The sequence below is a fragment of the Mercurialis annua genome, linkage group LG2 (genome assembly GCF_937616625.2).
Source record: "Mercurialis annua linkage group LG2, ddMerAnnu1.2, whole genome shotgun sequence".
Taxonomy (NCBI): Eukaryota; Viridiplantae; Streptophyta; class Magnoliopsida; order Malpighiales; family Euphorbiaceae; genus Mercurialis; species Mercurialis annua.
This window is the reverse complement of record NC_065571.1, coordinates 8716336-8730599: the sequence shown is the minus strand read 5'-3', so window position 1 is coordinate 8730599 and position 14264 is coordinate 8716336. Positions and strand designations below refer to the sequence as shown.

At 33.9% G+C, this 14264-nt stretch overlaps 1 protein-coding gene across 1 annotated transcript; it reads right to left on the bottom strand.

The window, feature by feature from the left end:
* Positions 1-189: 189 nt before the first annotated feature.
* On the bottom strand, positions 190-13989 carry LOC126667645 (uncharacterized). Its single transcript, XM_050360662.2, has 23 exons — positions 13814-13989; positions 13458-13718; positions 13285-13315; positions 12630-12814; positions 12024-12183; positions 11348-11444; positions 10123-10292; positions 9205-9371; positions 8657-8845; positions 8417-8506; positions 6613-6693; positions 5886-6029; positions 5595-5677; positions 4740-4881; positions 4569-4652; positions 3936-4097; positions 3770-3854; positions 2465-2542; positions 1980-2046; positions 1773-1872; positions 1208-1324; positions 1060-1116; positions 190-492 (listed from the first exon to the last, which is right to left on the bottom strand). The coding sequence occupies exons 1-23, from the start codon at positions 13928-13930 to the stop codon at positions 343-345; spliced, it is 2817 nt and encodes a 938-aa protein (XP_050216619.1). The 5' UTR covers positions 13931-13989; the 3' UTR covers positions 190-342.
* Between the last annotated feature and the right edge of the window lie 275 nt (positions 13990-14264).

Genomic DNA, 14264 nt, shown 5'->3' with positions numbered 1-14264 from the left:
GGGTATAAACGAATAATAAGTGCAAGGTGGGTTTTTTTTAAGGAATTAAGCCAATATAATATAAATTATTATCACTTTTTTCTCAATTGTTTATTTTAGAATTATAAACACTATAGGGGAGGACCTATCCGTTTTAACATCATTTTTTTCGTTTAATTATATCATCTCATCCCTCTTCAATCACAGCCATTTTCCTCTCCCTCCTGTATATTATGGTTCCACTGCTGGAAACGTGTTTCCATAAATTACAAAGCAGGCTGTTTTTTATTTTCTTGCTCATTCATAGACACAGAATCTGAGAATACACATGTATACTTCCTAAAATTTATCCATTTAACGTGTTCAGACCACCGCGAATGGCATTGTTTTAGTACTAGGCAGCCGTTCGTCTAAATATTTGATGGTAGACTGCAGATACTTGTCATTTGCACTCAAACAAAGCTTGGCAGTTTCAATCAGTTTCCAGCAAACTTGCAATATATCATTGCTTCCCTGTTCAAAAGAAGGATGGGGAAGAATAAAGGTCTTGAAGAATAATGTTCAAATAGATTTTTTGAGCAGCGAACCCGCCTTTCGGCCTATTGCGTAACAGTCTATCAGATTAATAGCCATGTTTGTGAGGCAAAATAATATAGATAGTAGATAGTGATTGTTCTTGAAAAGTCTGACTAGGACATTTAGCATCTGCAGAAGAGCAGAGGCTCTGTGCGCTTTAGCTTTTGACACAATAAACTTCAAATCATCCAGATGATGAGAAGACTGGAAATAGGCATCGCAGATGTAATCTCCAAACTGGTTCGGTTTTAAAAGTAAATAATTTTCCCTCAATTTCGGTAGAAACTGAACCGAACAGAAAAATCAACCGAACGGTCCGAACCAAATGGTTCAGTTCGGTTTGAAATATTTTAAATCCTTATAAATTCGGGTCGATTAAAAAAATCAGTTTGATTTGATTCGAACCGAACGCACGCCCCTAATTACCATACCGTTCATAGACATGGAACTATGGAAATTCACGATAATAGATAAAGTGCTTTCAGAACATTTCGCAGAACTTACTTTGAAGGATAGTGCTATGCAGTTGCATGCTTCAAGCGCCATGCTCCCCCGAGCAGCCTTAATTGCAGCATATCATTGTGATCAGATATAAAAAGTGTTCCGTTAGTGCATTGTAATTCATAAATCATGTACTGAAAGCCGTAATTACCTTTAAAGGCTCTTGCTCTATGAGATTAACTAGGTTCTGGAGAACTTGCTCAGACATAGTAACAAGTTCTTGGACATAGGACAAGTCACCGAAGTATAACAAGTCATTGCCCACAATCTGAACGAAATAAAAGAAATACTTCAAGGAAAACCCAATAGTAGTTTAATAGGAGAAATAGAAAAAGTATGTTGAGCTTAGATTATGGAGTCTTCAGTGTCATTTGCTTAAACTTTTCTTGCAAGCAATGCATTTTCATTAAATTGACAAATGGCCACCATAAAAAATCTTCATCGATGTTTATTGTTTTAGTAATGAAAACATAGATAAAATAAGGGTAAAACCTATCTGTCTGAATAAATATATTCGTTTATGTTTCCATTATCATATCCCACGGTAGCTGATTAGTGCGATACAGCCAAATTGAAATGGAAAACCACTTGTATAAAAAGTAAATATTAGTTTTTAATAAAATTACAATAGGAGAAAATGGGAGTTGAGAAAATAAATTTTCCAAATTTTTGCAAAGTCAAGTTTTTAATGGCAACATGTATAGAAACACAAATACCTCTGGATTACATGCATGATATGGAAAGTTGTTCTGAGAAAGTGTTGCCAACAATAAAATTATTGCACAAAATATCCTTGTCTTCATTCTCTCTGTCATCCTACAATGAAATTTGCAAAAATAAATTTAGTAACAATGGTAACTGTTGACAGTCACAAATAATTCGAGAAAACAAAAATTGCCAAAATGGAAAGGTACAGGGCTAACCATGATCTGGAAAATATGAGGGAGACAATGCTACTTGGGATTTTTGTAACACCTTCGGAAGAATTACCTTAAAATATACAAAAACATAATTACATGACTGTTCAAAATAGAATTCCATATTCACAGAGACTCATCTGCATATTGTGAGATTTAATATGTAAATAAAGAAATGGTAAACAAATATTCATTTTTGTAATTCATTTTTATAAACTTATAAGTTATAATACAAATTTTTTCTTCAAACTTGGTTAGCGTAATCTCCAATTTGACCTCCTTCAAATTGTTTATCATCTTTCTCTGTCATTATTTCCTATAGAAGGGTGAGGAGTAAATAAAGAAATTACAAGGAATAAAAAGTAACACACCCTCCTATAAATAACAAAAATTAAAGAAGCCACTTCCAAAAGAATAGCAATGAGAAAAACATATTATTCAAGTAATGAAAAACGTCAAACATAAATTATAAATAAATAAATTTCACGGACCTGGAACCATAACCAAGAGACTGCATAATTTCCGAATCGAGGAGAGTATTCCCTCAGCATCAATTGGTGTTTGGGTACCTACAGAATGAAATAAGCAAAAGCAAGCAGTCAAACAAAAAAATCACATCTCTCTTAAAGCAAATAAAGCAGACATGCAATGCTGCAATTTTGTGTATAAAATATGTAAAGAAACTTAATTTATCAAAAAGGTCAAAGGAAAAAAGCAATCTAATAAATCCACACTTCTTTGTCAAGTGTTTTTTCCCCCATATCACAACATCAAAGTGTTTACAGCCACCATTAGAGAGGGACAATAGTTGAAGGAAAACCTAAGCATAATTTAAGAAAGATTAGATGGTTATTGTGTAAAAATTTAGTACATCTCCACTTGATACTTCAGAAGCTTCTCATAGTTGGCAGTCCTTAATGCCAATTAAATAATCAGCTCAACATGATGTAGAACAGCTGATTGCTACAAAGACCCCAGTAAGGAGTTTGAAACTTAGGAGCTCATAAGAAGCATGAATGATCTAGTTCATGAGTATGACATCGTATGCTGACCTTTATTATACCATCTAAATATTTTTATTATTTTCCAATTAGATTGTGCTTGTACTCTGTATGAATTTGCTTTATGCATACAGCAGCAGCGTGTTGAAACAGTACCCTGTGAACTAGTAGTTATGTGACATTTAGAAATATCTTTACATGTTCCTTTGTCTCCAGTCAGATTACTGTAACATGCCAGTTGTTGTATTAATTCTAGATTATCAAATCATTATTCAAATTAAATATTTCAAATTTTAATCCAAAATAATAACAGACTACACTCTTGAAATGACACCCAATTTTTTTTTTTTTTTTTGAGAAGGACACTCAAAAATATTTTATCAGAGGTCGTTATTCCTCACACTATGGGAATATATCTGGCAATGAAGCAACTCAGAGTTAGTGCTGCTCCTTTCGCTGTATACTTTAATTTGAAGTGACGTGTCACAAAGTTCAATTCCAAGAAGATATAATCCAGTTTTATGAACTCAAAATTTCTTGTTTTCCGAATTTCATCATCACATTATTCTAAATATATCAGCATATCACCATAAAAGCATGTGTATTTCCATAACTAGAGACTTCATGCTGCTTTGAACTTTAGACTATAGAATCATTTTCCCAGTTCTAAAATTATATATAAAATTATTCATATATAAAGGACATATCATGGACATCACTTTATAATAAGATCACGACCTGCAACCACGGTATAGTATTGAAACTCATACAGATGAGAAGAAATGAACCAACTACCTGTGACATCTGCATTTTCTAAGCAGCTTAATGCAGAGATAATCAACACATCTGAATGAGAAATTAACCCACTCAACAATGCAACCTGAGATATTGAAAGTGTATTAGTTCAGAAGTGGTTTACTTGACATAAGACTACAAACGATCGTATAAGGAGGAGTATCACCTCAGCTGTCTCAAGATAAAGATTTAACTGGCTGACTTGAGCTGCAATAGAAGGTATAGTAACCTCACTAAAAGCTATGCACGATTTGACAAAAGTGAGATACTTCTTTTCATATTTCAAAGCTCTAGTGGCCAAATAATTGCTCGAGTGAACAAGAGTTTCCTGCAAGTAAAAGTAAGTGCTAAGTAAACAGCCTTGGAGGATGATGGACCAAATGCTGGTCTTATTTCAGAACAATTTTTGACCCATAAAATATGTATGAATATTTGCAGTAAACTCCATACTTTGGGAGCAGAAAATGGTGCTGCAGCTATGCAATCAAAATTAGCATGTCAAATATGAGAGCTCCTATATTAAAGCCACAAAAGAGAATGACAAATGAAGCAATAGTCGAATTTGGTCAGCTTATTCAGCAGAAATACTATGAAAAGCACCATCCTAGACATAATGGTGATAAATTCATAATATTTAAGCGAAAATGAGAGTGAGAAGCACTATTAGTTTTGCAATTTGGGATATTTACATACAGATTTTTGCTCCTGCACTGCTTAACATGCCAATTTAAAAGACTTGGAAATTTGAGAATTTACTGGGCGCCATTGTGCTATGTTTCATTAAAGAAGAAAAGCATACCTTAAGTTCATTGATGTTACCAAAAGCTCCACGGCATTCGGCTAAGAATGTTAAATGCTGTTCCATCTCTGCCCCATAGTCAACCTAAAAATGAAAGCAACAATTGTCAAACAAATTATGTAACTGCTAGAATCTGAGAATGGTGTATTTAGCTGGTTGGAAAAAACATACGATCTGGACAAAACGAGAAATCAGGTGTGCTGGTTGTTGATTTTCATCATCCTTCATATTTGCAAAATCTATACCATCATGCAGTGACTGAGAAATTTCAAAAAGTAACTGTATGGTTGATGGATCATGTATACGACCTTTCCTGCCCAAGACATAATCATAACATACTTAACAGTAAGAAATTGTTTAAAATTTACAAACGCATAACATTCAAAGAGTAAGGAACTTAAAAAGAAAGAAAGTTAAAGATAGATAATTAAAAAACACCTAAATAAACTAATATTTCTTCAATCCTGTCATTGCTATTTCTTTAGATAATGTGAGATGCAGCAATAAGTTATAAGGTCATTTAGTACACGTGACATGGAATTTATTTCTCTTCATATAGACAATATAATCGGTAAGGCAATCACTGCACAAGAAAGTACCATGCTATTACATCCTAAGGTTGTTCCATTGTAAATTATGAGTCAACAGCAAGAACCTAAGTAGAGTGGTAATAAAACACCAACACGGTTATGCTGCAGGATTCAGTAATCATGGATCAAACTGTTTTGCAACATAATGCCTAGCAAGTTCAGAAATTCCGATAAAATCATTATACCACATTCATTTTCCAAAACACGTGTGACAACCATCGGTAATATTGTATCACACAACTTTTAAAATTGCTCATCTGACCTCCGTGACAGATAAATATGCTTATAAATCTACCCTGAATACATATGTTTTGTTAGTTAAGCATTTGCTACATTCACAAGAAAACAACAATTTACAATTCCATAGAGATCTTTTTGGAGCTAAAGCAGGTGGTGCCTTGCTGATTTGAGATGAAGGCATAACAGAAAAAGGTACCTTGTTGCCATATTGAGAATATGCATATTGATGACACTTCGTGATCTCCCGCACATTGCATCCAAGATTTCAATAAAATATTTCTGCCGAAATTGATCACAATCACAGATCAGCACATCTTTGTAACTTTCTTTATGGTCCATAACTACCAAACCATGAAACTGAAACCAACCATGTATTCCTATAGCTCTCAGCATGCAAGGTACAGCAATTTTATCAAATAACGGAGGAGGGAGGGAGAGATAGAGGGTGATGAGAGATGGAGGAAGGAGAGTTAGTTAAGTGTAGTACCAAAACAAGTATGTCATCTAAGTCCTTGAAGTGAGCAAGAAGCTTCAGCATAATGGACTGCAAGCTTCCCTGTTCATCTTCAACAACCTCTTTACTGCATGCTCGTGTATAAAGACCTTCCAAAAGGGCGTTCAAACAAGTATCCTGGCATAATCATTGGGTTTAGTTAATAGAGATTTAGAGTTGAATGATATTGTATTCAGAACATTTAAATAGCAGTTCACATTTAAAATACAGCATTCAGTATTGACAGCAAAAGAATAATAAAGCTGTGGTAAGGTTCTTCATTTGCATCAAATTAAATAGAACACTTATGAAGACATTAGAAGAACTAAAAGCAGTGATTGTTTCTAGGCATGATCTGAGAATGTTATCCTTAAAAGATTGTTTCTAGGCATGATCTGAGAATGTTATCCTTAAAAGTTATGATTTAATTTGTGTTTAAATCTTCATGCTAACTCCTTTAGTGACAGCAAGAGCAAAAAGAAAGTCCATCGACAGGGGAATTTATTATACTCATCACAAGACGCTTACATCACAGTCGCAGGGAAAGATTCATAAAATAAGCATACTCGAAGAAGTTTATTAAGAAATACAATATAGGCACAAATAGAAGTGCAAAAAATTAGAAGCATTAAATAGACCATCAAAAGAGCTATTTCAAAGAATTTAAGAAGAAAAAGAAAGAGATCCAACCTGTGCCCTAGTTGCATACTACCAAACTTACCATTTGATTTTGAAGAACAATGTCCATGTAAGCATCCACTACCTTCATATAATCACCAAGTTTACCATATTGATTGATGACCTGGTATCATAGTCAATTTTTGAAATACTCACATGATTAGATAACACTAAAAACGGCTATGCCAGATAAATAAACTGTAAATCTAAGGAACTGTTGATGTAACACAGCAAGAGTAAGACAAATGACCACATGACACGCCACATACTAGACCAAACTACACAAAACATAAATCCCTGAAGATATCTCACCAAGCTATTAGACAAATTTAATTTTCATATTCAATTTCCAATGCATGTTTTGATTTGTAATATAAAAGATAATGCAAACATAAATAGCAAAGGTATATCTTTTTCAAGCAAAGCAAAATATGAAAAATTCTTTCTTTCTCACTCAAGTCCCAAAGTTAAAGACACTCTCATCCTTCTAGAATGTATTGTTTTAATATTTCACTTTTATCTCACTTTATTATTCTCTTGAATCCTCTGATTAATTGTTCCTCCATTTTCTTTCAAGAGTAAAGGAATAAAAAGGCTATATGCTTCACAGCTATCTGCAATTATCATGTTAGCTAAAGACTAAATATAGTTATGTGTCTTATGGCATAAAGTATCCAAGAGAGATAAACAGAGGAATCTAGAAACTGTTGGAGTGAAAGAATTACAATCGAAAGTACATAAATTCCAGACTTTACTTTTTGTGTGAGCATAAGATGATAACAATGGCTAATTAAGTCCATAAGATCCGGACAAGCTGCAAACTTTTCCAAAGAACATGCAAAGCAGGTCCCTTGATAAATTACCACAATAGGATTGGAGACAGATTTTCATGTCCAAATCCAAGAAGTAACTAATGTTTGCTAGGGACCTTGGGTGTAATAAATATTCTTTAACAACACATAAACACTAGTAAAATAGAAATTCTGATAGACATGAGTTAAGAATTAAAATTCCTTCAAAAAAATATTGACCAGGACCAACACAACGGAAGTAATGGAAGTACTAGCCAAAAACTATTGAAAAGAAGATTTAGCACTCAATTGAAAATTTAAGTCACTGGGTTAGCGTATTGCACTCTTTCATTATGACAATTAGAATAACATATTTTCTGCTAAAATGTAGTCAGTGAGTCCGGTATCCATCTCTAATGAGTATATTTATACATGTTAAGAAATTTCATATTAGGCACTCTCTTAGGATTCTAGAGCTACATCAATAAGCAACCTTGATACACAGCCCACAACAAGTTCACAAATTTATTTATTCTCAAGGGGGAAATAAGCCACAACTCATGAATTACTCACTTTTGGGGTGGGATAAAAGTAAGTATAGGGTAAGCACAGCACTAGGGATATAATGGAAGAAATTACGTTCAGTCTCAAGGTTCAATAACCATCCAGAAAACAAAAAAAGAAAAACAATCCTGCCCTTCTAAGACTACCTTCATTCCCTTTCAAGTCTGAGAAAATCAAAAGATTTGGGCATTGCTAGTTTTTAGTTATCGGGAAAACAATAAATTGCTCTTGCTCTTTCGATCATTCACTCCGCACTCTTTTATAAAAGAAATGAAAGTTTAAACATAAACTGAATTATTCTCCATGAATGACTTACCTAGCAAACTGAAACTAAAATCTGAATTAAAAATAAATACACATATGTAACTCAGATACACAAGATAGCATAAATCAGAAAATTACATCATAAAAATCTAAAAACAAACACAAAAAGGTGAAAAATGGTTAATGAAATTCTACATCAAGTAAACAGGAAGAATGAGCTCCAAGTACCTGAATAACTTCATCCATTACTGAGCTTATGACGTCCATTTGAGATCCGCTTTCAGCTAATCTAAATCCAAGTAACCTCAAATTCAAACACTAGACCAACCAAAAGATAGATTATTTGACACAGATTTATACTATTAGAAGTGTTAAAAGGAAGTTAAATATCGGCATAACTGCATGCTGCTTTTGCATGCAAAGTATGCAAATGCCTACAGCATGAGTATCGGTGTGCATAAGCAGTACCTGATCAAACGAATAGTCATCACTAGATTTTATCAGATGCAGCATATCGACAGCATTGGAGCTGACTACTTCAGTTGGAAGTTCTTTCAGTAGATTGTGAAGAACGATTGAGACACATGGGGAACTCCCAGATAAACTTGCTTGATTCCTTCCTAGTCCAAGCTCCAGAATTACAGAGTCAACTTGCCTCTTTAAGTAGAAATTATAAATATTATCAGTACATAAAGAAAAATAGCTATTCACACTACTAGCAGCTATATAGGATGATGAGATGAGATCAATAGGGCAATGTTACCATGGAGAGAAGTGACGACGAAAAAGTTATGACTTTATAGCTACCAAACGAAATAGTTTTAAACAGCCAAAATATATTTGGTGCAGTCTTCTAGCATCATACTGTATTATAAGGTTTCCAAAACAGAACAAAAAAAAAACAGTAGACAGTAGATTGCATAACTAATATCATTTGGATTTGCTACCATATTTTAAATATGAGAATATTTAGGGCGATGAAAAATAAAAATCTGGAGATAAGAAAAATCACTGACCTTAGATGCGTTGTCAAATATGCATTTCATAACATATTCAATAGTTGGCTCGATCAGATTGACAAGCAACCTTGTTTTCCCTGCAAAATTTCCATCTGCATTTCCCTTTGTTGATAAAAGATGGCCCAGTACAATTTTGATGTCATTAACACATGTAAGAAGGTAGCCTGGCACAGAAAAATTAAACATAGATGAGTTCCTATACAAAACTGCAAATGACACATTAATTATTTTTAATACAGATAGGATCTGCTGAATATTTCTAGACCAGGCCAGAGGCTTTAGCCAGTTATTCAATGTAATTAAAGTATTAAAAAGAAAGCCACCAACTTTGGCCAAATAATAATATCCAATATCAGAAGCTGATGGTTGCAATGCTGTACAGTCTTATAGGCAAATTCAGCAAACTCTCTCCATTCAGTCATCATGCCCAACTTTTGTTTCTGTTTATTGAAATTACTCACCTAGGACTGCTTCTTCCATGTAATCTCTCTTCCAAGATAAACTTCCAGAACTAATTGTAAAAAACTTCCTTGATTCTTTTTCTAGCCCTACTCAATATGTACTTAGCATGACCCTTTCTTTTTCTGGAGGAATGTACCGTCTTTTTCTTGCTTTACGTTTTCTTCTCCCCATTTACTTTCTGGAGGAATATAATGTCTGTATGCAAACTAAGTCCGCATATAACCATTTCAAAGGTCATTCTTTTATGGTTTGAATGAATGAAAGTGAGATAGTTTTGAAAGACTTAAATCAAATACTAAAATCTAGAAGTCCTGATAAGTCCAAGCTCACTCCAGTAATCCATATTTGCAGCAACTTGTATTGTGAGCTACCAGGGATTTACCATAGGCTTCTTGATTCTACGGATCAGATAACTAGAATATATGAAAGAAACAGCAGAGTATGTTTATATACCCTTATCAGATCCTGGCAACTTCCTTGCACAGTGGGTCATATACAGACGACAATAGGCAGATGCCAGCGGATCTGCTAATCCTCTGATCATCATAACCATGCGCTGGAGATTGTCTTGAGGTTGGTCAAGCAGAAAACGCCAGCAAGGCAGTAAGGCCAGCTCCAAATATCTGGAAAATTATATCAGTAAATTACCAGCAAAACAATTACAAAACACATAGATATAGAGAGATTGACCAGCCCACACACCCCAAAAAAATGATGAATAAAGAGAGCAAATAGCATGTCAAATCAGTTAGAGGTCCACAACAGAAAGAACTTCGAATATAAGAAGAAAACATGGATGAGCCATGAAACTCCAATCAGCATACAGTTTACTAGATTAATACATCGCAGCTGTCATGATATGAACATGGAGCAGGTGCAACCAAATGCTTGGGTGTCAGGGAATAGCTAAATTATGCTTTGTCATGATATGAACATGAAGCAAGTGCAAACGAATGCTTAGGTATCAGGGAATAGCTAAAATTTTGTACTTTTTCCAAAATATTTTCAGTATTCAAGATAACTAAAGACTGTTAGGACTGTAAGATCTATGAAGAAAAAGTATCCTGTCAACTTCTCATTTCCTTTTGAAAAGAAAACAGTTGGAGAGAAAAAAAAAAGTAAAGCCTATAAGAATAACAGAATGAGATTTTGACAATTAAGTGTTAAACTAGCTGTCATTCTGCACAAGTGATATGTAATGGAATCATTATTTATTGTATATATCATTACATTTACTATGAGATATGGTGGTTTTTTTTCCCTACCGGTATGGTGCTCTGAACCTAATAAATTTTGAAGGTATGAAACTGTATGACAATATTGTATGACTGAAAATGAAAAATTCAGTAGACTTCATGCATCACTAAATTTTATTCTTTCATCATTCTCTCTTAAGAGGAAGCCACCACACTGCACATAACCACACTCCGTCGTATAGTTTTCTTCTCATATATCAATTTCCACTATAGCAACAAGTAATTCTATAAAGATAGAGTCATTGCATGAAACAGATGTTACCTTTGAACACACATTACTACAAGAAAATGACAAAAGATAAAACACCCTCAACCTCCTTGATCAATGTACAAACAAGAAAAAGAGCAAGATTCAAGCAACCCGCATCAATATGAACACATAGGATAAAAGAAATTGAGAGTTCAAAAGATAAGGACTTCACATGCGTGGAAGAAGCTCTCGGATTGAACCCACTTTGCAAAACCAGTTATTGCATGTTTCCTTAGCATCAGAGCAAATATCATTTGCTTTAAAATTCTCTGCCAAATAATTCCAACAAAGATTTCAGGGAAAACTCTCTAGCTGCTAGAGAACAGTGGCTAAGAACTTTACAAATCCGAGATTTCAGAAGGGTTAGTCTAAATGGTCTAAAACAAGATTACAAGTCCTCAGAAGCAGTGACAACTTTAATGCTTCATTGATAGTCACCGCTGCATAACAATGCCAATATACTTACTGGGTATTACATTAGCCAGTCCTACGTGTGAATGTGCATTAACGAACAGAAACCCTACACACATCAACTGACTGACAAAATAGCAATCACCTGATCAGTTTTGTACATAAAGATATTAACACATGCAAATACATCCACATAGTGCTGCCAATTGACCGGAGACTAAGAAACTGACACACATCATTTACACTCAAGAGAGTTGATGGCTAGTAACATAAGTTTCATCTACAAATTATAGACGAAATCCACTGGTTTATCCTTAGTCCTTACTGAGTTTGAAAATTCAAATCTTTTACGAAGACCGAACCTATTTCACTATATGAAGACAACAAGTTTGGCAGAAATAGGAAAATGGAAAGAGAGTTCACATAAAACATAAAACCTGGTAATGTACAAAGGAAGGTTCCATTTTCAGCAAATTCAACTTTCTGACTGATTCGTTTCCATACCATATCTCCAAGCATGTCCATCACATCTGTAGCAAGAACAAATAAAGTAGGATAAAACTGTAGAACTGATGTATCCATCAGAAGCTTAGCAACCTGCACCAATAAAAGGTGATATTCATATCAGGGGAGAGAGGGAGAGAGAGACCACAATCAGGATACAATCTTGGATCTAAAATTCCTAGAAAAAGTGGTTACTATGATGGCTGAGTAGCAACCGTACTCATAATTACACCCTGTATCAATATGCTCTGTAAAAATATTAATGTACATGTATTGGCATATAATGGAAGTTTGTACGCCAGCTATATTTATATCTCCAAACTATATCCTTTCTAGACCCATATGGAGCTATGTTAGCTTCACAAATTATTAAATTCGTGTAAATCATAGACCAATTTTTTGTACCTAGCAAACAAATCAAGGAAGGAAAACGGATAGACAGCTCAAAAACTTATTACACTATCTTATTAGAATCTTATTAGCATGTACTAATTTATGATTTTAAATCAATCAGAAAAAAAAAACCAACTGAAACTCACCTTTATCGACAACTTCAAAGCCGTTACACGATCTTCAGCATGCCAAGCACGCATGATCTCATCTTTGAGCTCGTTTAATCGCGAGATGTACTCTTGCCGAGTGATGACCTTGTCATTTTCTTCATGTTCTTTTTCTGAATCATCCAGTTCCGCTAAATGTGTGATTTTTGAAGATTTGTTAAGTTCTGCAAATTGGTCTCTTCTATTAAGCACGGTAAAAAAATTATAGCAAAAAAGTAAAACAGGAGAAGCAAATTGCGGCTCCTTGAGACAGTTACAAATTAAGTTTTAAGTTAATGAAATGGGAGTATCATATAAAAATTTGGTAGTATTTCTCTAAGTGTGCAGCTTATACCTAAGAAAATTAATTTCTGATATCATGGTTCTGTTACTCACTTGTAATGAAAATTAGATTCAAAAGCAAGCTGTAAATGAAAATGATCAAACATCAATAATGCTCTAAAATAGGCAAATACAAGATAAATCAAATGCTAATCAAGCTTTAACAATATGAAAAAAGAAAGAAAATTCCATATGTTGAATCAAATTCTTAATCCAAATCTAAAAAAAAAACATTCATAAATAATCATAGTTTAACAGAGAATGTCAACAATGTAATACATTTGAGTTCGACGTAAATAACAAAATACCATACCTTTGCTACTTTTTGTGATCACATCAGGCATCTGTTAACAAAAAATTAAAAAAGTTCTCACTATCAGGATTTCACAGTCAACTATACAATACACATTCAAGACATCGAATTAAACGGAAAAACAGAAAACGAAAAGAAACATACAGATTAGAATAAAACCATCATTTACTTACATAAGCAACAGAAATCATTTTGGAAACAGGAAACTTCTGCATTAAAAATCTCTTAAAAGAATTCCATTCTTTCGATGAATTTGTTCGAGCATTAGCTTCATTAGAGAGATTAACATCATAATCATCACTATCCATTATTACATTCTCATTAGAAATCGTTGCATTAACATCTCCTCCGCCGCCGCCTCTTAACGGATCAAAGAAATCGTTATTAATGTTATCATTGTTATGTTCATCGTTTGCAACAGAAACAGCAACAATCTGTAAACGTAATTAAAGTAAAATTTTAAGTATTTAACCACGATTAAGCTTAGCATTGGATAAATAATAAATAAGAATTTTGATTAAATTTGAACCTGCTTATTCTGTGAAGATGAAGGAGATGGAACTGAGAGAGGATGGTGATCGGCGCGTGAGCGGGAGAGCAAGTGAAGTTCACGTTCAGCAGTGTAATCACGCGACCTGAACTCCATGATGGCGGAGTCTGTTGCTTAGTTCACTTAAGAAATTCTCCGTCTATTCTTGGTCTTTTCACCTGATGCCGCTATAGACCTGATCAGGCCGGCCTGGGGAAGAGTTGGGCTCTATTAGACTTGGACTTTCTGAGCCTAGCCCCGATATCTTAGCCCACTTAATTGCAAAAATTGAATTTTTTTATATTTTTTTGTCAAAATTAAAAATTTATGTTAAATATGTAAAATATGCAAAAAAAATTATGATTTTTAGTACATTTAGGCCAAATATAATATTGTTAAATCATTCAATTCAACACTAATATGATATTATTATTCAATTACTTTAGAAACT